The 23,150-nt window shown below is 44.8% G+C and overlaps 1 protein-coding gene across 1 annotated transcript in view; it reads left to right on the top strand.

The window, feature by feature from the left end:
* MOB1A (MOB kinase activator 1A) overlaps positions 1–21,034 on the top strand; it is a 28,932-nt gene extending 7,898 nt beyond the window's left edge. Inside the window, exons 4-6 of the mRNA XM_073569058.1 lie at positions 458–591; positions 16,965–17,128; positions 20,121–21,034. Of these exons, the coding sequence (XP_073425159.1) occupies positions 458–591; positions 16,965–17,128; positions 20,121–20,198 (376 nt within the window). The 3' untranslated portion in view covers positions 20,199–21,034. The remainder of the gene's footprint in view (positions 1–457; positions 592–16,964; positions 17,129–20,120) is intronic.
* Positions 21,035–23,150: the final 2,116 nt, after the last annotated feature.

The following is a 23,150-nucleotide window of genomic DNA, read 5'->3' as shown; positions in this document are numbered from 1 at the left end:
TTTATGGCCACTTTTTTTTGCATGCGTTTTTGTCACAAGTAAATGCATCAAAAGCAGCCATATTTTATGCAGCGTTTTTCCAGCCAATATGACTTTCGTTGCCAAAAAATGTGCTGCAAATGCTGAATGTGTGCAGATATGAGCCCTTACACCTGATGGCTTACTATAACATTACGGCTGCATCCCTGGCAGCACCGAAGTAGTGGGGTAAATGAGGCTCATTTTCTTATTTCTACACTGACAAATCTGTAGTAAAAAAAATAGTTTGGCTGGAAAAATCCTTTAAAGCCTTATCTGCTGTTCTGGGGATGTGTTCTCCAGATGATCTTGGATGAGTCACATCAGATTACTCTGCTCTCCTCTCGGGGACTTGACAGTATTAGATAGCATGCAGAGAATGCACAGAGAGCAGCTCCGCGATAGAATGGCGTCATGGGCTGTTTTTGATATTTTGCAGGTATGAATATCACTGGGCAGATGGCACAAACATAAAAAAGCCCATCAAGTGTTCTGCTCCCAAGTATATTGATTATCTGATGACCTGGGTCCAAGACCAACTGGACGATGAAACTCTATTTCCCTCCAAGATCGGTAAGTGAATCTGGAGTTACCAGCATGTGATGGATGTAAGATGTAAGTGTAGCTTTACTTTCTGTGCCCTCACGATATGTGATGGTCACCTATGCTGCCAGCAGTGTGCCCACTGTTGGGTTATTGGGTTGGCATGTACATGAGTCTCTTCAAGCAGGGTTGCCTGGATTTCTGTGCCAACAGTTTAGTACTCGCTGTGTGTGCCATCAGTGACTTCAGTGTGCTCGAATATTATGTTCAAGTCCCCTCGCCTGCATTTTTCACGGTTGTTCGACATCTGCAACACATGCACAGAACAGTCGCGAGACATGCAGCTGCGGTGGCTCAAACGTAGTTTTCGAGCACACCGAAGTCACCAGGTTCAAAGCACCTTACCTCGTCACTACTTAATAATGGGTCGACTTTCTGCTTTTTTTTATTCTCTCCTCCTTTCAAGAGCCATTGCTTCACTTTTCCAACATCATAGCGGTATGACGGCTTATTAATTGTGGGTTGAGTTGTAGTTTGGAATGGCTTTTATTTATTTTACCATATGATGTATTGAAAAATGAGGATGGCAGTGATGGGTAGTGGGGGCCGCAGTGAGCTCCTCATTGCCATGGTGATTCATCAGCTGCCCGCAGTCATGTTGCAGGGATCACAATGGGAGCCGCTCTCCATGGCACTGGCAGCCAGTACAGTTACATACCACTGTAATTGTTTGACGGCTGCATTGAAGTTGGTGTTACAAGCAGATGCTGACAGTGTAATACAGCCGGCAGCATCTGCCCGGTAAGGATCAGGCTCGGCTCCTTACCCAACGCCGTACAGCCTGCACGGGGCCTGTGATGTAATTCTACTTGCTGGGTGTCGCACAGATTTTCTCGGGGTGCACGTTGCTCACAGTGCACATACTCCTACCACAAGGAGGACATCAGCGGGGAATCGCCGCATTGACACCTAACTGGTAAATTAAACATTTGGGGTGAAAGCGGATTATTTTTGCATGGGATGTGGCTTTAAAATCCATGACCCCTTCATGTTCCCTAGGCCGATTCACAGATCGATCAGCTTTCCTCATTATGGCTACTTATCTGTATTTTATGACTGTTTATAGTGCCAGGTCGTCACAGAAGCCAGGTGCCATCCATCTTCCCACAGAGTTAATCATTGTAGGTTTATTATTATGGTCTCTTGGTGTGGTCCACACTTCCCCGTTTGCTGTCATCTGGCCTCTGCTGATAACTGTACAGTATATCGTGCTCATTAATGCAAACATTAATAGGTAACACTTCCTAATCTGCACAGGTACAGCCCTGCTTAGTGTAGGCCCCATGTGAACCAACTTATGGGCCATAATGATAAATGCAGGCTATTTATCTCATCAGAGACCCATGTTGTAGGCTAAAAGCTGATTTTAGAGACTTGTTTCTGATACAAGGCCAGATCTTCAGGCTGCCATCAGATGATCATTCTTAGACCAGTGCTGGGTATGCAAAAGCGTTCTGTCATGGGAAGGAAAAGCTGCAAGAGCCCAAGCACCGCCAGTACCATGGTTTAATCCTGCATTGTGGAGCACAATGATGTTTCCGCATGCTGACCCACCTCAGGAGGAGGCCTGAATGTTAAAACATGGCTTCTTCTGCTGACATGCTCCATAATAAAGCAGTAATGGTCGTGCCATCACTCTGGGTGGGAGGGGGTGTAAACACGAGACCCCAGCTTGGCTGAATCTTACATGTCTTCCTTCTTCGTGAGGAAGCTATCGGTCTTTATATAAAGTACCTGTGCACAGTTCCTTATATTACCCTATTCTAAAGGCCTCCACACATTACAGTTTGGCTGGCAGCTGTCTCCTCACACTCTCCTACACCAGGCTCCTTGGTTAGCGATTTATGTCCTGGGGAACAAATGGATCGGCCATTGGAAATTCAGCAGGCCCGATCCTTCCCTTCCCTGACATAATCTGTTGAAGAGTCAGGAGGCCCTGTGCATGTTACTGTTGGCTGATATCGGCAATTTTGGACTAATTTATTCTAATCTAGCTGAATTTGCCATTTATCTAGTCTGCGTGGAGCCTCCATCCATGAGTGATGAGGGAGATTAGGAGTGGTCTTTCTGTTCTCTGGCAGATAAGACACCGCCAGAGGGTTGTATCTGCAGCTCGCTCCCCTCTTTCTACCAATAACACACATTGGGCAGAGCGCCTGGAGAGAGGTGTCTGTGAGGTATATGGCCAGCTGATTGGGTGTACTGTTCTCCCGCTGTTTCTTGACGTTGTCCTCTCCGTGTCCCAGACGTGTAATCAGTTGTCATACACTTGGTCTTATAATAGCAGATCTGTACACCTTGCATATGGAGCACCGCGTTCCTGGGACATAAGTGTATGTAAGTATGTAGTGAGAATGCCATCTATTCTGGTTCCTCTTTTACATCCACCGTATCATGTGTGACCTTTGCTCACACAAGTCACAAGCTGTCTCTGGGCATCAGCCGGCTGTTCTACAGTTGTGGACGTGTGGCCGCCCGACCTCACATTGTGATCTGTGCAAAACAAAGCTTAGCAGCCAAATGGGTACAACAGATGCCAGCTGCTGTTGTTTCAGTCAGTGGTGGTTGCTTGCAATGTGGGGTCATTGTAAAAAGGAAGACTGGGACAGTGCTTCTGTTTGCAGAATATGGCAGATGGTTTTAAAGGGAATCTGTCACCCTTTTTTTGGCCTTTCACCTGCTGGCGTAGACATCGGGGGCTTATCTACAGCATTCTGTAATGCTGTAGATAAGCCTCCGATGTAACCTGAAAGAGAAGAAAAACATGTTATATTATACTCAAGGAGGTGGGCGGTCCGGTCCGATGGGTGTTGCCGTCCCGTCCGGCGCCTCCCTTCTTCATGCGATGACGTCCTCTTCTTCCGTCCTGTAATGGCTCCGGCGCAGAGTCCTGCAGTGCACAGGCGTCAGGAGAGGTCTGGCGCCTGCGCACTGCAGAATTTTGCTCTGCCCTCAACAGGGAAGAGCAATGCGCCGGAGCCATTTCAGGACGGGAGAAGAGGACATCATCGCATGAAGAAGGGAGGCGCCGGATGGGACTGCAACACCCATCGGTCTGGACCGCCCAACTCCGTGATATGCTGTAGATAGGCCCCCGATGTCTATGCCGGCAGCTAATAGGGGAAAAAAAGGGTGACAGATTCCGTTTAACCTATTTCCAAAATCCACCATACATGTATGACGCATGTTTGGCGCGGTCTCCGGAGCGGCAGGGGCTCAGCAGCTCATTCCGCCCCATGCCCAGCCGTTATAAGCATCCGTGTTATGCAGCCGTCCTCTGTAGTAGGAGCTAAGCTCAGGTTGCTGCTGTTAACACCTTGAATGTCGCTATACATTTCTGACAGTGGTAAATTACATCCACGTATATTTTATTTCCATGCTCTGCAATCTAAGGCTATATGCACATTTTTTTTTCTGAGCGGAAATGGTACAAAAACACAATTGAATCCTTATACAAGGTAATGCAATGACAATCCTGAAGTGTTGTGCACACAGTCAGTAAATTTCTGTGTGTTTTTTTTGTCTGCAGCATGTCAATTCTTTTTGCGTTTCTGCGCCCCATGACTTCAGTTGAGTCAGTCAAACCTGCAGCAAAAACACAGGTATAAAAATGTTAGCGGATTTGCTGAGTTTTTGTTTTAATTAAAATACGTACTAGGCACAACAATAGATGTTAACCAAATAGGGGTAGATCAAATAGGTGAAAAAACATCTGTTGTGTGCGGAAGAATGGCAGATCATTCGGAGCTAATTATAAATCAAAAAAGAGAAAAACGAACAAAAAGGTCAAATAACAGTGCGCAATAAACTTCAGGGAAGTTCTTGTCTTGTAGATTTTGATATGCTGAACACGCATATGTGCTCCAAACGTCTGTATCACGTAAGGTTTTTAAGAGACAACAGTTTATAGTCCACGTTATGACGTCTGAGACACTACATACATGGACATCGATGTCAGTAGCAAAAGCAATTGTTCAAAAGTGTATGGCAGACGACTATCGATTATAATCCGTGTCAGATGCTTCTATAATAAGATTCCAGCAATAATCAGCCAGCACTGACGTACTCCACTTTCCCTGGTACTTTTTCTCCCATCAGCACAACGTCTTGGTGAAATCTTTCACCGTGTTCATCGCTAACGGCATCACGATTGGCTGGAAAAAAGTCCAAGTGAGAATGTAGAAAATGCGTTTTTAGTGACATATTGCATTTTCTCAAATGATATGCTGTGAGCATGTTGTCCACGAGTTGTTCAAAGTTCGATGCCCTGCTGTTGCCAAGGAAATTGAATGTCACATCTTTAACCCCTTAACAACCACAACCAGGTGTATTTGGTTTTGCATTTTTATTTTTCCCTCCCCTTCTTCCCCGAGTCGTAACTTTTTTTATATTTTTCTGTCGATATGGCCGTGTGAGGGCTTGTTTTTTGCGGGACGAGTTGTACTTTTGAACGACACCATTGGTTTTACCATGTCGTGTACTACAAAATGGGGAAAAAAAATTCTAAGTGCGGTGAAATTGCAAATAAAAAGTGCAATATCACACTTGTTTTTTGCTGGGTTCACTAAATGCTAAGTGACCTGTCATTATGATTCTTCAGGTCATTACGAGTTCGTAGACACCAAACATGTCTAGGTTCTTTTTTTGTTTTTTTTTACTAAGTGGTGAAAAAAAAATTCCAAAGTTTGTTAAAAAAAAAAAAAAAAATTGGCACCATCTTTCCGAGACCGGTAGCGTCTCCATTTTTCATGATCTCGGGTTGGGTGTGGGCTTAATTTTTGTGGGCCGAGCTGACGTTTTTAATACCACTTTTGTGCAGATACGTTCTTTTGGTCGCCCATTATTGCATTTTAAGGCAATGTCACAGCGGCCAAAAAAAGCGTAATTGTGGCATTTTGATTTTTTTTCTCACTACGCCGTTTAGCAATCGGGTTAATCTTTTCTTTTTTTTTTTTTTTTTTTTTTTTTAATTGATCAGACTATTCTGAATGTGGCGATACCAAATGTGTTTGGTTTTTTCTTTGTTTATTTTTTTTTTGAATGGGGGGGGGGGTGATGTGAACTTTTATATTTTTTTTTTCATATTTTTAAAAACATTTTTTACTTTTGGCATGTTTCAATAGCCGCATAGCAGAATTACAGCATTGCCAGGAGCGCCGACCACATGGTGGCATTCATAGCAATCCGGCATCAACAACCATATAGGTCTCCAGGAGACCTCTGGTTGTTATGCCAACCCATTGGTGGCCCCCCGATCATGTGATGGGGGTCAGTGATGCGTGTATTTGCGGCCGTCAGCGCTGGTTAAATTCCACCGTCAGCGTTTGACAGTGGCGTTTAACTAATAGGCGCGGGTGGATCGCGATTCCACCTGCGCCTATTGCAGGCACATGTCAGCTGTTCAAAACAGCTGACATGTCCTGGCTTTGATGCGGACTCACCGCCAGAGCCCTCATGAAAGCGGGGGAGACGTCCAATGAAGGATTGTCCGTCATTGGACGTTAAGGGGTTAAAGACTTTTCATGCCACTTGTTCTGCACCGTGCAAAAGACCATCAAAGCTACTGTCATTCATTATATCTCTGATCTGTGAGTCAATAAAAATACCTTCTTTAATCTTTGCATCACTTATTCTTGGAAATTTCTGTCGCAAGTAAGAAAAGGCTTCCGATTCTTTGTTCATTGCTTTGACAAAATTCTTCATAAGCCCAAGTTTAATATGCAAAGGAGGGAGAAATATCTTTGCTGGATCAACGAGAGGATTATGTTTAACATTCTTCTGTCCAGCAACCAGATTTTCGCGGGGTAGCCAGTCCTTTCTGAAATAGTGCATTTCTCGTGCATGACTGTCCCACTCACAAATAAAGCAACAATACTTGGTATATCCAAGCTGCAGCCCAAGAAGAAGTGCAACAACTTTTAGATCACCTAATATTATTATTATTATTTGTTGTTATTATTATTATTATTATTGCACCATGGTGCTGCACATGAGAAGGGGTTACATACAAATTACAGATATCACTTACAGTAAACAAACTAACAATCACAGACTGATACAGAGGGGAGAGGACCCTGCCCTTTCTGGCTTACATTCTACAGGATGGTGGGGAAGGAGACTGTAGGTTGTAGCAGTTGAGGTGATATCACCGGAAGTGGTGAGAGAGGAGGTAGCTGGGTCATTGCAGGCTGTAAGCTTTCTTGAAGAGGTGAGTTTCCAGGTTCCGTTTGAAGGATCCAAGTGTGGTTGATAGTCGGACTTGTTGGGGAAAAGAATTCCAGAGAATAGGGGGTATTTGGGAGAAGTCTTGGAGGCGGTTGGGTGAGGAGCGAATAAGTGTGGAGGAGATCTTGGGAGGACCAGAGATTACGTGAGGGAAGATATCGGGAGATTAGTTCTGAGACATAAGGAGGAGACAGGTTATGGATGGCCTTGTAGGTCAGTATTAGTAATTTGAACTGGATACGCTGAGGGAATGGGAGCCAGTGAAGAGATTTGCAGAGGGGAGAAGCAGAGTTATAATTTCTATTAATGTGGGTCAACAGTAACTCCATATTCTCATACGTTTCTTTCATGTGTACGGCATGTCTAATAGGTATAGAAGATAGATATTTCCATTGTGTAGTAAAACAGCCTTCAAACTTAAAACTGATGAGTCAATGAACATTCCTTTAGGTCATGTTCACATCCAAGAGCACCAAACAACCCCAAGACGTAGTTGCAAAAGGTTAAACTATCGACATGATTGAAAAATTGATTTAAGGTCTTCTTGACGACTGCAAAAAAACAAACTCTTGTTCCAGGTAATAAGAGATTCCGTTCTTGTAGCCCTGATCCCAACAATTCTGCCTGCCTCTTTGACAATTTCAAATCTCTGACCAAGTCACTCAGATCAGCTTGACTGAACAGTTGTGGATTAGATGTAGAAGGCTCAAAGTCTGGGTCTGCAGCAGTTTCATTTTCTACTGACATTGTTAGTTCATCTTCGTCATCCTCCATTATCCATACTTTGGGCGGCTTTGGAACATGAAGACTTTCATCGTGTGGCACTGGTCCTATGGCTGAAGGAAGATTAGGGCATTCTATTGATTTCTTGTTCTTTGCTGAATATCCTGTTATATTTGTAAGACAGAAGTAGCAATCTGTTACATGATCTCTCCGCTCTCTCCATATCATTGGGACAGCGAACGGCATTGAAGGTCGTGGTCCATTCAGCCATGCTCTAAGTATGTCAGTATTGTGTTTTGAGTCCTCCCCTGCCCAGGAGGTGTGGTATGCTCCGTACACGGTCAGACGAGCGTTTCACTGCGCCTGTGCGGAATTCGTATAAGTGCGTGCATATGTGTAGATCAGAGATTTGTTATTTGAGTGGAAAAATCAGAATATACGGTTTCAGAAAAAGTTCATATGAGTTTTTAGAATTATATTATGATTCGTATAATTTCTCAAAAATCTTACGTGATAGGAAAAATCTGAAGTCATTTCTGAAATCAGCATGAAAAAAATCTATCAGGAACACTCAAAGCTGTCCAAGGGACAAAACCTTTGACACAGGGCGATAAAATGAGTTAAAATACCTTTATTAATCATGGTATGTAGCACTATAAACACAAGTACCCGCATAAATAACACAATATAATAACATTACACCATATCCTATAGATAGAAGACCACCCTACCAGGTAAAAAATGGTAATCAAATAATGTAAAAAAATATATACCGTGTTACAAAATAAAATAGCTGTACTCATAAAATTGGATAAGAACAACGTATGCCAAACTAGTACACCAAATATAGCAGCAGAAATAAATTATATTATAATGGCAAAAGTGATTAAAAGGCTTATAAATGAGAGATACAGTAACATAGTATACAAAAAATGCCTGTGATTAAAAAATACTAAAACAGCAATTAGTGCTGCATGCAAAGTGCTAAAAATTATATAAAGTAGGTCAAAAGGTATATTTTAAGAAATGAACAATTACACATGTGAGAAAATACTGCATCACAGCCCCGGGACCGTGAGTCCAGACAACCCTGGAATGGAGCCTGTACAGGAGGGGAGTTTAGGCTTTATTATTTTATTGGGGCAGAACATAGTTTAAGAAAGGGTACTCCTAGTAGTGGACAATCCCTTTTAAGTCAGGATCAAATGCATTTTATATAACATGTTGGGCTTTGTTCACATTGCTTACCTAACCTCTTTAATGTATGTACCAGGTAAAGGTCCTTACAACCAAGGCTGTATGAGAAGAAACCTGGCAAGCAAATGATACATGTGCTGATTTATTTTTCACTGCAATCCACACATTTCATATACCTGTCTCCTATTAAAGGGAATCTGTCACAAGGTTTTTGAAACATAATCTGAGAGCCACATAATGTAAGTGTAGATACCCTGATTCCAGCGATGTCCCTTGCAGAGCTGCTTGTTGTAGGCTTTATGTAATCGCCGTTTTTATAAACAGGAGATTATCATTAGGTCTAGGTCTGACTTGCTGCTAGGTATTCCAACTGCTGCCCACTACTAATGATTAGCTTTCTGCCTATGCACAGTGTACACAGCTGCCACAGTGCAGTGGGCGGGGTTGCACAGAGTTCAGCATTTAGAGAAAACAGTGATTGCATCAAAACTGCAGTAATTAGCCCAGTAAGTGATGCAATGCTGGAATCGGGGGTCTCTGCCCGTATATCATGCTGCTCTCAGATTTAGTAGCAAAAACCTGTTGTCAGATTCCCTTTTAACTTGTGGATCAGTGGAAAGCTGTCATGGAGAAAGCACATGTGTATGTCACTTGTCTGTCAGGTATCCGCTGATCCACTAGCGCCTTTGTCTTTTTTCCTATTCTCTCCATCAGCAATCCATTTAACTGGCTAAAATCAACTTTGACCAAAACGTAATGGGAAATGTGGGCTGCATTGAAAAATAATCATTTATAAGCCTTTTGAGTCCCAAATCTCTCTTCCTTTTGTACTTCGAGGTGGGACCCTACTTTGGTGTTGTGCTTTTATTCAACAGCTGTTGTGACCGGTGCCTGACGGTGACCATCATCCATGGGCTGATGTGGTATCTGTTTGACAGATGGCAGTTGCCCACTTATGGAATTGGCGTAGTTTAGTGCGCTGTTCCATGACTTTTACCAATGGGAAGACGCTCTATTGGCCTCTGACTTCTGGGCCTCTGGGGAAATGTTTGCCGTGTGTTCTTAGGGTTTAAGGGTATGACGTAGCCTCAGCCCTGCCCTTCTCCAGCCGCTCCAGGACCTCATTCTTCTCGTACTTGGATGACTCAGGTTTGCCCGACCTGAAAGTTTCCTAGATGTAGACGGGAGATGATGTAAAGATCTGCCCTACTCCTTGTCTTCATTCTTGTGCAAGTAGTAATAAGCTGGGTGAGACTAATCTCCATCCATGGCTTAAAGACAATGATTCTTGTGATTATATTTCTTGGAACAATTACAGCTCATTATGTTCCTTCAATTTATTCTCTAAAATCTTCCATGAGGACGGCCATATTGGAAACACACACTCGTCAGGTTGTGCCCATGTAACGGCAGCGTATAGACTTTCACCAGTCTTCAGTCCTTCCTGGTTGTTACAAGGCTGCTGCCTACAGAGCCTAATCTGGGTGTATTGGGACCGTGTTGCTTTATTTCAGCCTCCTGCAGCTCATCATTTAAAGGTAGCCTTAATTACAGATTAAACATGGCTGTCCCTTCTCTTCCCTTAACATCTATTGGCAGGGAAAACCTGGGACACAGCAATACAAAAAAAATGGTTGTCAATAGTTGTCTCTTTCAACATACATCTTTTGCAAATATCCTCTGGTGATCCTGCAAAAGTCTATACAGCAAAGCTAACAAATGAGCTGCTATTCTGTGTTCTCTGGTGGCTAGTGAGAACTTTTTTCAAGGGGTTGGTTACATAAAAAAAATTAAATGCCAAAATATAATAAAGCCAGTTTAGATAATGTTTTCTAATTACAGTGCCTACAAGTAGTATTCAACCCCCTGCAGATTTAGCAGGTTTACACATTCGGAATTAACTTGACATTGTGACATTTGGACTGTAGATCAGCCTGGAAGTGTGAAATGCACTGCAGCAAAAAAGAATGTTATTTCTTTGTTTCATTTTTTTTTAAATTGTGAAAAGTTTATTCAGAGGGTCATTTATTATTCAACCCCTCAAACCACCAGAATTCTGTTTGGTTCCCCTAAAGTATTAAGAAGTATTTCAGGCACAAAGAACAATGAGCTTCACATGTTTGGATTAATTATCTCTTTTTCCAGCCTTTTCTGACTATTTAAGACCCTCCCCAAACTTGTGAACAGCACTCATACATGGTCAACATGGGAAAGATAAAGGAGCATTCCAAGGCCATCAGAGACAAGATCGTGGAGGGTCACAAGGCTGGCAAGGGGTACAAAACCCTTTCCAAGGAGTTGGGCCTACCTGTCTCCACTGTTGGGAGCATCATCTGGAAGTGGAAGGCTTATGGAACTACTGTTAGCCTTCCACGGCCTGGACCGCCTTTGAAAGTTTCCTCCCGTGCCGAGGCCAGGCTTGTCCGAAGAGTCAAGGCTAACCCAAGGACAACAAGGAAGGAGCTCCGGGAAGATCTCATGGCAGTGGGGACATTGGTTTCAGTCAATACCATAAGTAACGTACTCCACCGCAATGGTCTCCGTTCCAGACGAGCCCGTAAGCTACCTTTACTTTCAAAGCGTCATGTCAAGGCTCGTCTACAGTTTGCTCATGATCACTTGGAGGACTCTGAGACAGACTGGTTCAAGGTTCTCTGCTCTGATGAGACCAAGATCGAGATCTTTGGTGCCAACCACACACATGACGTTTGGAGACTGGATGGCACTGCATACGACCCCAAGAATACCATCCCTACAGTCAAGCATGGTGGTGGCAGCATCTTGCTGTGGGGCTGTTTCTCAGCCAAGGGGCCTGGCCATCTGGTCCGCATCCATGGGAAGATGGATAGCACGGCCTACCTGGAGATTTTGGCCAAGAACCTCCGCTCCTCCATCAAGGATCTTAAGATGGGTCGTCATTTCATCTTCCAACAAGACAATGACCCAAAGCACACAGCCAAGAAAACCAAGGCCTGGTTCAAGAGGCAAAAAATCAAGGTGTTGGAGTGGCCTAGTCAGTCTCCTGACCTTAACCCAATTGAAAACTTGTGGAAGGAGCTCAAGATTACAGTCCACATGAGACACCCAAAGAACCTAGATAACTTGGAGAAGATCTGCATGGAGGAGTGGGCCAAGATAACTCCAGAGACCTGTGCCGGCCTGATCAGGTCTTATAAAAGACAATTATTAGCTGTAATTGCAAACAAGGGTCATTCCACAAAATATTAAACCTAGGGGTTGAATAATAATTGACCCACACTTTTATGTTTAAAATTTATTAAAATTTAACTGAGCAACATAACTTTTTGGTTTGTAAGATTTATGCATCTGTTAATAAATCCTGCTCTTGTGTGAAGTTTGAAGGCTCTAACTTATTTGCATCTTATCAAACCTGCTAAATCTGCAGGGGGTTGAATACTACTTGTAGGCACTGTATATATACCAGGTGAATATACGGTACATCAGTTATTTCCCCTGAAGTCTCTGCCTCCATGTGTGATCATTCAGCCTTGTATATATGGACTATGATTTACGATACTGCTGGAAGGGAAGTGCTGTTCTGACACTTGGGGGACAGTGTTATTTCCTAGTGTTATTTAAAGTTACTCTAAACTGGAACTTCACTTTAAATAAATGATTTTTCCAGCGCCTGCTGACAGCGGCAGAAGCTAAACCCGTGTTTTTTTATGAAAATATTTAATTTCGTAATTTGCTTGTGGTTCCCAATAGGAAGTTGAGTCACACCAATGTGCACATGAAACTGACTAGTCTCTAGATAAAGTCAGCTTACTTTTATACAAGTGTTGCTCATTCACTGTGTTTTCTGGTATGTTGGTGCTTTACACGGGCCCAGTACTCTGCTGCCACTTTTATAGGGACATGGGGTCATTAAAAACAATTACAATAGGTAATCTTGAGTAATTCCAACCCACTTGCTGCAATGTATGTGAGTAATCGATTTCATCCTGGCTCGCTTTATTATGGGCAGCTGTTATGGGATGCCCAGTTTTGTGTAGACAGGAAGTAAATCTCTTAACTTGCTGTGATATTTTTCCTCCATATGTTCTCTAAACATAGTTGAGCTGAAGATATAATTTCTGCTTCTTATAATGGAGCAATGATGTACTTAATCCTTACAATGATTAGTCACAAGTCTAAACCTCCCCTGGGTCATTCTGCATTTCTGTAGTTTTGTAAGTGTGCAGATTCTCCAGTGTATTCTGTGAGATCAAGCTTTAGTTTCTCTTCTGCCTCCTGCGTGTAATAAGTTTCTGCCTGTTAGCTGTCACAATTAAAGGTATGTGCACACGTTGCAGATTCTGCTGTGGAATTTTCCACGCAGATGTTGCTAAATCCGCAGGTAAAATGACCTGCGTTTTACCTGCAGATCTAGTGCAGATTTAGTGCAGTTTTTGTGCGGATTTCCCCTGCAGTTTTACACCTGCAGATTTCTATAATGGAGCAGGTGTGAAACTGCTGCAGAACTGCACAAAAGTGACATGCTGCAGTTTTAAATCCACACCAAATCTGCGTGGAAAAATCTGCAGCATATGCACAGCGTTTTTGTTTTACATAGACTTAAATGGTACTGTACATCACTTGCAGTTCCGCAGGACCAAATCTGCTGCAGAACTGCAGCAGAATCCGCACCGTGTGCACATACCCTTAGAGGCAGGGATAGATTGGCTAAAGCTGTGTAACAAAGAATAGACTAGAACCCTGAGGTGTGAAATTACTGTAATCCTATGTCGCTAATGTATTATTGCTGCCTTTATGTAGAGTCTGCTTACAGCACTGTGCAAAAGTTTTAGGCAGTTGTGAAAAAAAAAAACTGCAAAGAAGGAATGCTTTCAAAAATAGACGTGTTTAAGTTTATTTTTAACCCCTTTACTTTACTCTATATGATAAAATGAATGGTGCCATTCAAAACCAGGACTGTGGAGTTGGTAAGCCAAACTTCCGACTCCTCAATTTCCATGACACCAACTCCGACTCGCTCATACCAGGGCTATGGAGTCTGTAAGGCAAACCTCCGACTGCACCAAAATGGTCTCCGACTCCACATCCCTGTTCAAAACTACAACCAGTCCTGTAAAAAATAAGCCCTCATCCAAAGGTTATGGTTATTTGAAAAAGGAGAGGAAAAAATAAACAATCGAAAATTGGCTGTGACCTTTAAAAGGGTATAAGCGTTCAATATATGAAATTTGTTAATCTTTCGAATTCTGTCAAATTTCAGATATTTTCACACAAAAACTAAGTAAATGTAATGTAAAGTACAATGTGTCACGGTAAAACAATCTCAGAATCACTGGAATATGTTGAAACATTCCAGTTATTACCACGTACAAGTGAAGCGAGAGATTAGAAAAATTGGGCATGATCACTAAGGGGGGGGTAAGCTTTATATATGTAAAACCAGAAAATCTGTTGTGATGTCCAAAATTTTAATTGGGGTGCCTAGTCTGTAGACACTTGCAGTCACTAGAACAAAGGTTAAGAATTCCACTAAGCGCTGTGTCCTTTCAGCTGTGATCAGTGTGGCCTACTGGCTTGTATAGGTTCTGTAGATCCGTAGGTCTCTAACCCCGCCTCTCTGGAAGATGAGCAGAGCCAAAAAGACAGCTGAAGGGGCCCACTGCTCAGCGGACCTCTTATTCCTCTGACAGTCTGGGTCCTGAGACTTTCACCAATAGCTGCATCAATCAAAACTTTCAAGAGCGGACAAACGTTTGATCCAAGAAGTTATATAAGTGATCATAAGTAATGAGGGTTGGGACGAGGTGGGTACAGGAATTGTCTAACCTCCTAGGTAATTTTTATGCATGTAATGGCTACACTCGGAACTCAGACTTCACACAAGATCCCGGATTACTGTCCATCGGAAGTGAACTTCAGGATTGTACTGATGGATTAGTACATAGCTAAAAGGCGATCAGCTGTGACCCATGTAAGCACGTTACGTAAAGTATCAGCCCCCATCAGCCGCAGGATTGATCAAAGATCGATTTAGCCAAAAGAATTGAGCTGTTTGATCTAATCGCTATAGATCATTTAGTGACATAAAAATGTGTAATTGGAGAGAAGTTGAACTTGATGGACCTAGGCCTTTTTTCAACCTATGTAACTATGTATATTGTATGGTTGTGGGCGGCGTGCGGTACTCATGTGTATAACATGGGCACCGAGAACCTCAATTACTATATTTTGTGGCTGGGATTAGTAAAAAAAAAACAATTATGACAAAGCGGGGGATGCGATAAAATGAACAGAACTACTACCCACCAACCTCAATAGCATGTCCACTCAGTTAACATGTAAAAGCACTGCAGAACAGAACAAAGCCTGGCATTGTCACAAAGGTGCAGAAAGACAGAAGCCGATCACTGGGTGGTCCACATGTCATCAGGACCGTTGACAAATATTAGGGACTACTTGAGTATTTGGGGATTAACCAAGCGAATAAGGCCACAGTCAGACGACCATTTTTTGGAGGACTCTGTTAGTTCAGAACGGACATCAGTGACCAATGTTGGTTCAATAAGTTGTCCACTTCTTGGACTACTCCTTGTCATACCCCTAGCTTGGCCCCGATACAGTAAAAAAGCTTATACTCTCCTCCCGTGTCTGTGTCAGTGCAGCTGCCGCAAAGTATTTCCCCGGAGCTCCCGTGCGGTTTTTACGTGTGACTGCGGCGGCAAATCAATGTTGGCTTCACACTCTCCACCTTAGGACAAATTGAACATGAAGAGGAAGTCCGGGCTGCGGCTGATCTGACTTCCGTTCACGTTCAATTTGTCCGAAGGCTGACTGGGCGCTGCAGTCACGTGTTACCTCCGCACGAGAGCCCTGGGGAGATCAAGTGCCAACACCGTGGGAACAGCGCCCTGGCATGGGAGGAGAGTAGAGGCTTTTTTTTTTATATCGGGGCCAAGTGTGGTTTATGAAAAGGGGTTGTCCTAGTGGTGAACATGGACTGAATGTAAGACTGTACATATTACATGTGTTTCTAACGGATCTATTGTAAAGATTACCATATATAGAAATTGAAATGGGTCTTTTTTTAAAAAATTTTATAGCTTTGAATATAAATATCAATAACAGATCATTCGGATGATATACTGTCTGAACAAATGGAAATAGAGTACCATACACACTTTTTTAATACCCATCTGAACCTGGCCTAATTATTTTATCGCATTTTCTGCTTTCTGATCCTTTAGTTAGACCGTTCTGGACAGCCCGTGTTAGGTAATATCAGCTCTTCTGTACTTTCCTGCTGAATCCAGTGCTTGGTAAGAAATGTACAGTTCTTGTATGGTCTATTCACATGGACGCAGTCTGTACCTGTCAGCCAAAGTCCCTTCCTACCCCGATTAGCTGATAGGGCTCCATGTATTAGTAAATTGAATGTCATAAAATTGTGACTGTTTTAAGGCCCGTTTTTTTTTTTTTTTTTTTACGCGGGCCATTAATCAGTCATTGTCCTGTGTAATCAGGGCTGCGATTACCGTAAGTGGATGAGCAAAGGTTCGTTGGCTGGTCACATCTTCTATGTGGCCAAAGCAATAATTATATATCCCTCATAATGAAAGATAAAATATGGTAAAGTCCCCCGTACACAATAGACTAAAGTTGACAAAACTCTCTGATATCGACGAGTTCAGCTAAAAGCCTAATGTGTATAGGGGCTCCCAACGTATGATTGTCAGGGGAGTTACTTATCCGGCATGCCTTGGTTTCTGGTTTTGGACTGCAGACCTTTATTTTTTTTTTTTTTTTTTCTGCCTGAAGGATAAGTCGCTGCCAGAGATGTCTGACAGCAGCTCTCTGAGAACACGGGAGCTCTGGGCACCATCTTTGGGAGAGTCAGGCGAGATCGCTGCCGGCTGTATATACAGCAGTCTAAAGTGTATGGGGGGCTTATCTGCAGCCAATCCACATACGACGCAGGGTATACAGCAGGTCGCGTCCTCACACTAGGCCGGATGCCTACTTATGATCAGCGGGATCCCTGCATGAAGACACGTCCTAGTGAGAGATCCGTTACTTGCTGTGACTGGAAATACAGAAAAAATGTCTGTAGTTCGCACCGCTTCTGCCACATTACTGTCTGCACGTTCACAGATGGAATCTATCCGTTCTCGTGTTTTGCAGCCATGTCGTGCAGTTATGATAAAATCTTTCTGATTCCTCAGGTGTCCCATTTCCCAAGAACTTCATGTCTGTGGCCAAGACCATCCTGAAGCGTCTGTTCCGGGTGTATGCCCACATCTACCACCAGCACTTTGACTCTGTGATGCAGCTACAGGAGGAAGCACATCTCAACACTTCATTTAAACATTTCATCTTCTTTGTACAGGTGAGCGCTCCGGTGTACCTATGAGCACCTCCTTTATGGCCGCTCGTAGATTTCTGTGGAAAAGTAAATATAGGTGTATTGTGTTATGAGGGATTTCTGAAGAGCACCTCCAATAATCCTTCACTATGAGGACGACCATGATGACTATTCCCAGTAATGTATATGTAGCCCTTGCATACATATTTTCATGGGAGTATATTCTCACCAGCATATCCCCTCTAGCAGTGTTATCAGTGATTGGGGTGAATCATAAGGTCATCTATTACTGTATGAAGTCTACACCCCTTGCTGACGTCCTCCGTATTTGCCCAGGTCACCTAAAGAGAGAGCAGCTGATGACGTCATTGTTTTTCCTATATGATTGCCAATGCCTTAGTAAAAATCATGCAATAGACTTTCCCAACACCTTCACCTGTAATTGGGAAACGGCTCCAGAGTGCGGCTCCTCCTCATGCATGACGCACCTCCTGGCACTATCTTGTGTGTGCCTATTCATATGTACTATCATGGCAAGTTTAAACCACCACTTTCCTGCTTATTCGCAGACTGTATGTCACATGTGATGGATCTCTCCTTGCTTTCCCTACAATCAGTCCATGCCCTTTCACCTGTCACATTAAAGCTGTGAAGGAACATGCATGGCCTGGCACTGTCACGGCTCATTCTATGCTTTTTGATACCACCGTCACAGCTTTTATGGGACTGAACAAGAAGCGTGCAGTTGATCGTAGGGGAAGCAGAGAGCGCCTTGACATGGCACACAAGCTGTTAATAAGCAGCCAGGGAGCACAAGGGGATTGGCAAACTGAACAGATCAAGCCATGAGTACCAATCTATGATATGTGCCTAGATCAGATATGACTTGGGGTCATTGACTTGCATGGAAGCAAGTCACACTCCCTGATCTGTAACATAGCGTCCCGGAAGGCAGAGGGAGCACTTGGGACAAGTATCTGCTCATAGCGGGTAGTTCCAAAAGCACATGAAGTGACATTTGATACCTGTGACATGAGTTTGAGCTTTTAGGATATGTGCAGACTATCCATCTATTGAACGCATGGGAATCCGCATGTGATCACTGTACCGTGCGAATTCACCGTGTCCAATACCTTGTATGGGTGAAATTTCTCTTGCGGAGACTTGCATCTCTGCAAGAGAAATGGACATGCTACGGTTTGGAGAGATGTCTGTCTCCACGGGTGAGCCGCGGGCGTCTCTGGATGCGCAGCGCCCAACCCACAGTGTTTACTCATCATGTGCACATACCCTTGCAGTTTTTGTTGTAAATACTTTCTTGTGTTTTGTTTTTTTTGTTTTTTTTACATGTCACAGATTTTCCTCTAGTAACTGCAGCGTGTATACTACAAGAGGATTACAGTAATTTCAGGTTGGGATGTGCACAAGGGTGGCCCTGTGCCATTGTAGATTTTTCATGTGGCATGTGCAGTCAAAATTGCCCTGCTTATTTTGTTATGGAGATTAATCCCAATTAAATCAGATGCAGAATAATCCAATGAGTATTTAGAATGTGTAAAAGGACTCTAGGGCTAGGTTCACATGTTTGCATTAAATACATGTTTGGCTAGAATTCTGAGGCTGACCCTCAGGTTTCTGCCACACGTGTGCACTTGATCCTTATCGGTATTGTCATCTGACAAGCAGTGGACTAGCACCATTAAATGACAACGTGTAATGCATAGAATTAAGTAAATGGGAGCGAGGCCACCTGCGTGAGGATGTGGACTAAATGGGAGCGAGGCCACCTGCGTGGGCATGTGGACTAAATGGGAGCAAGGCCACCTGTGTGAGGATGTGGACTAAATGGGAGCGAGGCCACCTGCGTGAGGATGTGGACTAAATGGGAGCGAGGCCACCTGCGTGGGGATGTGGACTAAATGGGAGCGAGGCCACCTGCGTGGGCATGTGGACTAAATGGGAGCGAGGCCACCTGCGTGGGCATGTGGACTAAATGGGAGCGAGGCCACCTGCGTGGGCATGTGGACTAAATGGGAGCGAGGCCACCTGCGTGGGCATGTGGACTAAATGGGAGCGAGGCCACCTGCGTGGGCATGTGGACTAAATGGGAGCGAGGCCACCTGCGTGGGCATGTGGACTGAATGGGAGCGAGGCCACCTGCGTGGGCATGTGGACTGAATGGGAGCGAGGCCACCTGCGTGGGCATGTGGACTGAATGGGAGCGAGGCCACCTGCGTGGGCATGTGGACTGAATGGGAGCGAGGCCACCTGCGTGGGCATGTGGACTGAATGGGAGCGAGGCCACCTGCGTGGGCATGTGGACTGAATGGGAGCGAGGCCACCTGCGTGGGCATGTGGACTGAATGGGAGCGAGGCCACCTGCGTGGGCATGTGGACTGAATGGGAGCGAGGCCACCTGCGTGGGCATGTGGACTGAATGGGAGCGAGGCCACCTGCGTGGGCATGTGGACTGAATGGGAGCGAGGCCACCTGCGTGGGCATGTGGACTGAATGGGAGCGAGGCCACCTGCGTGGGCATGTGGACTGAATGGGAGCGAGGCCACCTGCGTGGGCATGTGGACTGAATGGGAGCGAGGCCACCTGCGTGGGCATGTGGACTGAATGGGAGCGAGGCCACCTGCGTGGGCATGTGGACTGAATGGGAGCGAGGCCACCTGCGTGGGCATGTGGACTGAATGGGAGCGAGGCCACCTGCGTGGGCATGTGGACTACGTTCTGGTTTGTGCCAAAATCGGTTTCAGGTGAAATACATAGAAACGGAAGCCTTAATGTAATATTGGCACCAAGAAGGGCATATACCTTATAGATGTATCTATACAGGTGCTGGAAATATATTAGATGATGGTATGACATTATCACCCCACCACCTGTTATTACCCCCCCCCCCCCCCTCAGAAGACCAGAAATGCTATAACATGGCCCCGTCCCAGATTACCAGCTGTCCGATTGATGGATTCTTGTTGCTCATTTCTGTTTCTTGTCATTTTTCATCCAGGAATTCAACCTGATTGACCGCCGAGAGCTGGCCCCCCTCCAGGAACTGATTGAAAAGCTGGGGTCCAAAGACAGATAAATCTCAGAGAAGGGGTGGTCTTCCTGTAAGACGTGGTCTCCTCTGCTCACAGTACATAGCAGCTGCAAGCCTTTCATATAACCATTAGCTACCTGAAGGAAACCGATTACCACTGAATTCCCAGAGGAGGTCGCCGTCGCCGCTGGAAGTCGTCTTTTACATAGAGATTGCCTTGCGTTATTTTTATATGAACTTTTATAAAGATTCTTTAAAGGAACACTCCACTAGATGTGTGGGGACGCCGCCGCCGTCTCCTTCACATCTGCTGGTTTTCTGTTGGGGTGCGATGAAATCTTAATCCCCACCATGTTTTGTTTTTGTCTTTTTTGTCTGTTGGTGCAAGTCATCTACCAGACGTGGCCTTTCTATACCACTGTATACTTTCTGCGTTACTATTCTCCTGTCGCTCTACATACAGTTTATATTCTGTCGGAGGCTTTTCATGTACAACAAACTTTTTTTTTTTTTTTTTTTTTTTTTAATATATATTTTTTTTGTCTTAGTCATGAATAGGTTACTGCTTTTGAGTGGATCCCACAATAGATTCAGACTTGGGCAGTGAAGTCCCAAGGATTATATGGATGGGGAGGTGGGGGTTTACTTTTTTTATTTTATTTTTTATTTTTACTCATGTTTTTATAGACGTGATGTGAGCGGATGTTGTATCGAATACAATTCTAATATTCCGAATTTTGGAACAAGTTTTCAACTTCCTACAATGAAATCTATTTTTTTAAAATGACAGCGTTGTTTTTCTGGGATGAAGTTAACTTGTGTTCTGTTTTATGAAATGAAAAATAAAAGTCCGATCAATGCCAGGAGTGCGGCACACGGTATGAATTTGCATTTTTGGTAGCCCGTGAAGGCAGTAAGGTTTTCAGGAGGAGCGTCACATCTAACAGTACAGCTCATGTTTTATTCCATAAATGCAAATTGTGCATTACCCTTTCCCATAAATGAGAGGGATTGACATATCTTGGCGTAACTTTTCATTTAAATACGGTAGTTTTTTTTTGTTTGTTTCATGTTAATGTCTTTTAAAAGCGCTGTCCTCGTCCTGAGACCCCCACTGATTGGGCAAAAGACCCTGCAGATCTGCTTTAGGGGATGATGTCATCAGAAAATAACTTAGATTTTTGTATTAAATGTATTTTTTTTTTTCTGGCCATTTTCTACTTGTCACAATTTTTATTATGAGAATTCAGGATTTTAATTTTCCCTTCACCCATGACAGCACCACATGAGAGAGGGATCCGCCCCGCCAGGACAGGAACCTACTGAGACATAAGGGGCGGCACCTCTCCCCCGCTTCAGTTGGGTTCCTGTCCTGGAAGGAATCCCACTGTGGCGGTGCCTGTCATGGGCGAAGAGAAAGAGGACCCAGGCCCGTCCCGGCGCGGGAAGAACAGGTAGCTTACCTGTAGCGCCGGCCGTCGGGTCCTGGAAGCGCAGTCCCCGGGGTCCCTGGGGCTCCGGGTTCGTGCGGGCGTGGATGGGATCCCGGTGGCTCCGGGAAGCCCCCACCGCGCCGCCCTCCCCTCGCGCACGCCGCATCTCGATCCCCGTGGCAGGGGAGAGACGCTGGCGTCTTCCGGCCGCTGACGTCAGCGGCGCTTGGAATGCTGGGTGCGCCGGCTGACGTCAGCAGAAGGCGACGGTGTAATGGCGCCGGGTGCGACGCCGGCCGGCTTTCTGAAGCGCTGGGCCGGCGGTCGCAGGGGGGAGGGGAGGAAGACGCTCACCAGGCGGAGGCATGCAAATTAAAAGGGGAAGACAGCGGTAGATCGGCGGTGCAAGATGGAGTCCGAGCAGGAACGTTCAGCGTCCCTGCCTCCACAGCCCTCTGGCAGAAAGCATGGAAGCCATTCAAGCAGCAGTCGCCCCAGCCGCAGGTCGGGGCACTCCTCAAGGTCCAAAGAGCGCGGGTCAGGTGCTCCGACGCAGCCTCCAAATCCGGTACCCTTGATTACGGGTGGTGAGTGATCTTCGTGAATGTCAGCAGTATATTAATAGGGGGTTTTTCTATTGTATGCTTCACCCTGTAGGAAAGGCCCAGAAAAGCAGGAAGCAAGAAGAACAATAGGGATTGTGCTATATGTAAATCTCCCCTAGCAAGAGACTGGCAAAAAGATCTCTGTGCTTCGTGCATTCAGCGAACTATGGCGGAGGAAGCGCCTAGTTTCGCAGCCAATCTAATATCTGCCCTCAGGTCAGAAATGGAAGGCTCAATTAAGTCCTTATTGAAAAAAGGGAAAAAAAGCAGGAAGGATTTCCCTAGTTCCCCCTCAGATTCCGCATCAGTATCATCTCAGGCGGAAAAATCATCCTCCTCAGACTCCTCAGATAGTGACACAGGGGGTAAGCCATGTTTCCCTGTAGAAGATACAGATGCCCTCCTAAAGGCCATTAGAACCACAATGGGCCTACAGGAAGAAAGGGCGGCCAAAACCCTAGAGGACGTCATGTTTGGGGGGCTTCAGGAGAGGAAAAAACGAACCTTTCCAGTAAACGCGAAAATCCAGGCGCTTATTGAGAAGGAGTGGAAAAAGCCTGAAAAATCGGGGGCCCTTCCATCCGCTTCTAAGAGGCGATACCCCTTTGAATACAAGGATACGGAAATATGGGACAAAGTCCCAAAAATAGATGCAGCGGTGTCCAGGTCTTCCAAAAGGTCGGCCCTGCCCTTGGAAGACGCAGGGGTTCTTAGAGACCCGCTAGACAAAAAAGCGGACTCATATTTGAGGCACGCATGGGAAGCAACAGCAGGAGGTCTTAAGCCGGCGATAGCGGGCACCTGCACGGCACGCTCCCTCATGATCTGGCTGCAGCAGTTAGAAGAGAAGCTGGCGTCAAGGGTCCCAAGAGAGAAGATCTTATCAGACATGTATCTCTTGCACGGGGCAGCGGCTTTTCTGGCAGATACCTCGGCGGACTCTATGCGATTAACAGCCA

The sequence above is a fragment of the Dendrobates tinctorius genome, unplaced genomic scaffold, assembly GCF_039654945.1.
Source record: "Dendrobates tinctorius isolate UK_male_01 unplaced genomic scaffold, ASM3965494v1 ptg000022l, whole genome shotgun sequence".
NCBI classification, from domain to species: Eukaryota; Metazoa; Chordata; class Amphibia; order Anura; family Dendrobatidae; genus Dendrobates; species Dendrobates tinctorius.
Note: the sequence above shows the minus strand (reverse complement) of the source record. Positions and strands in the feature narration are given on the sequence as shown.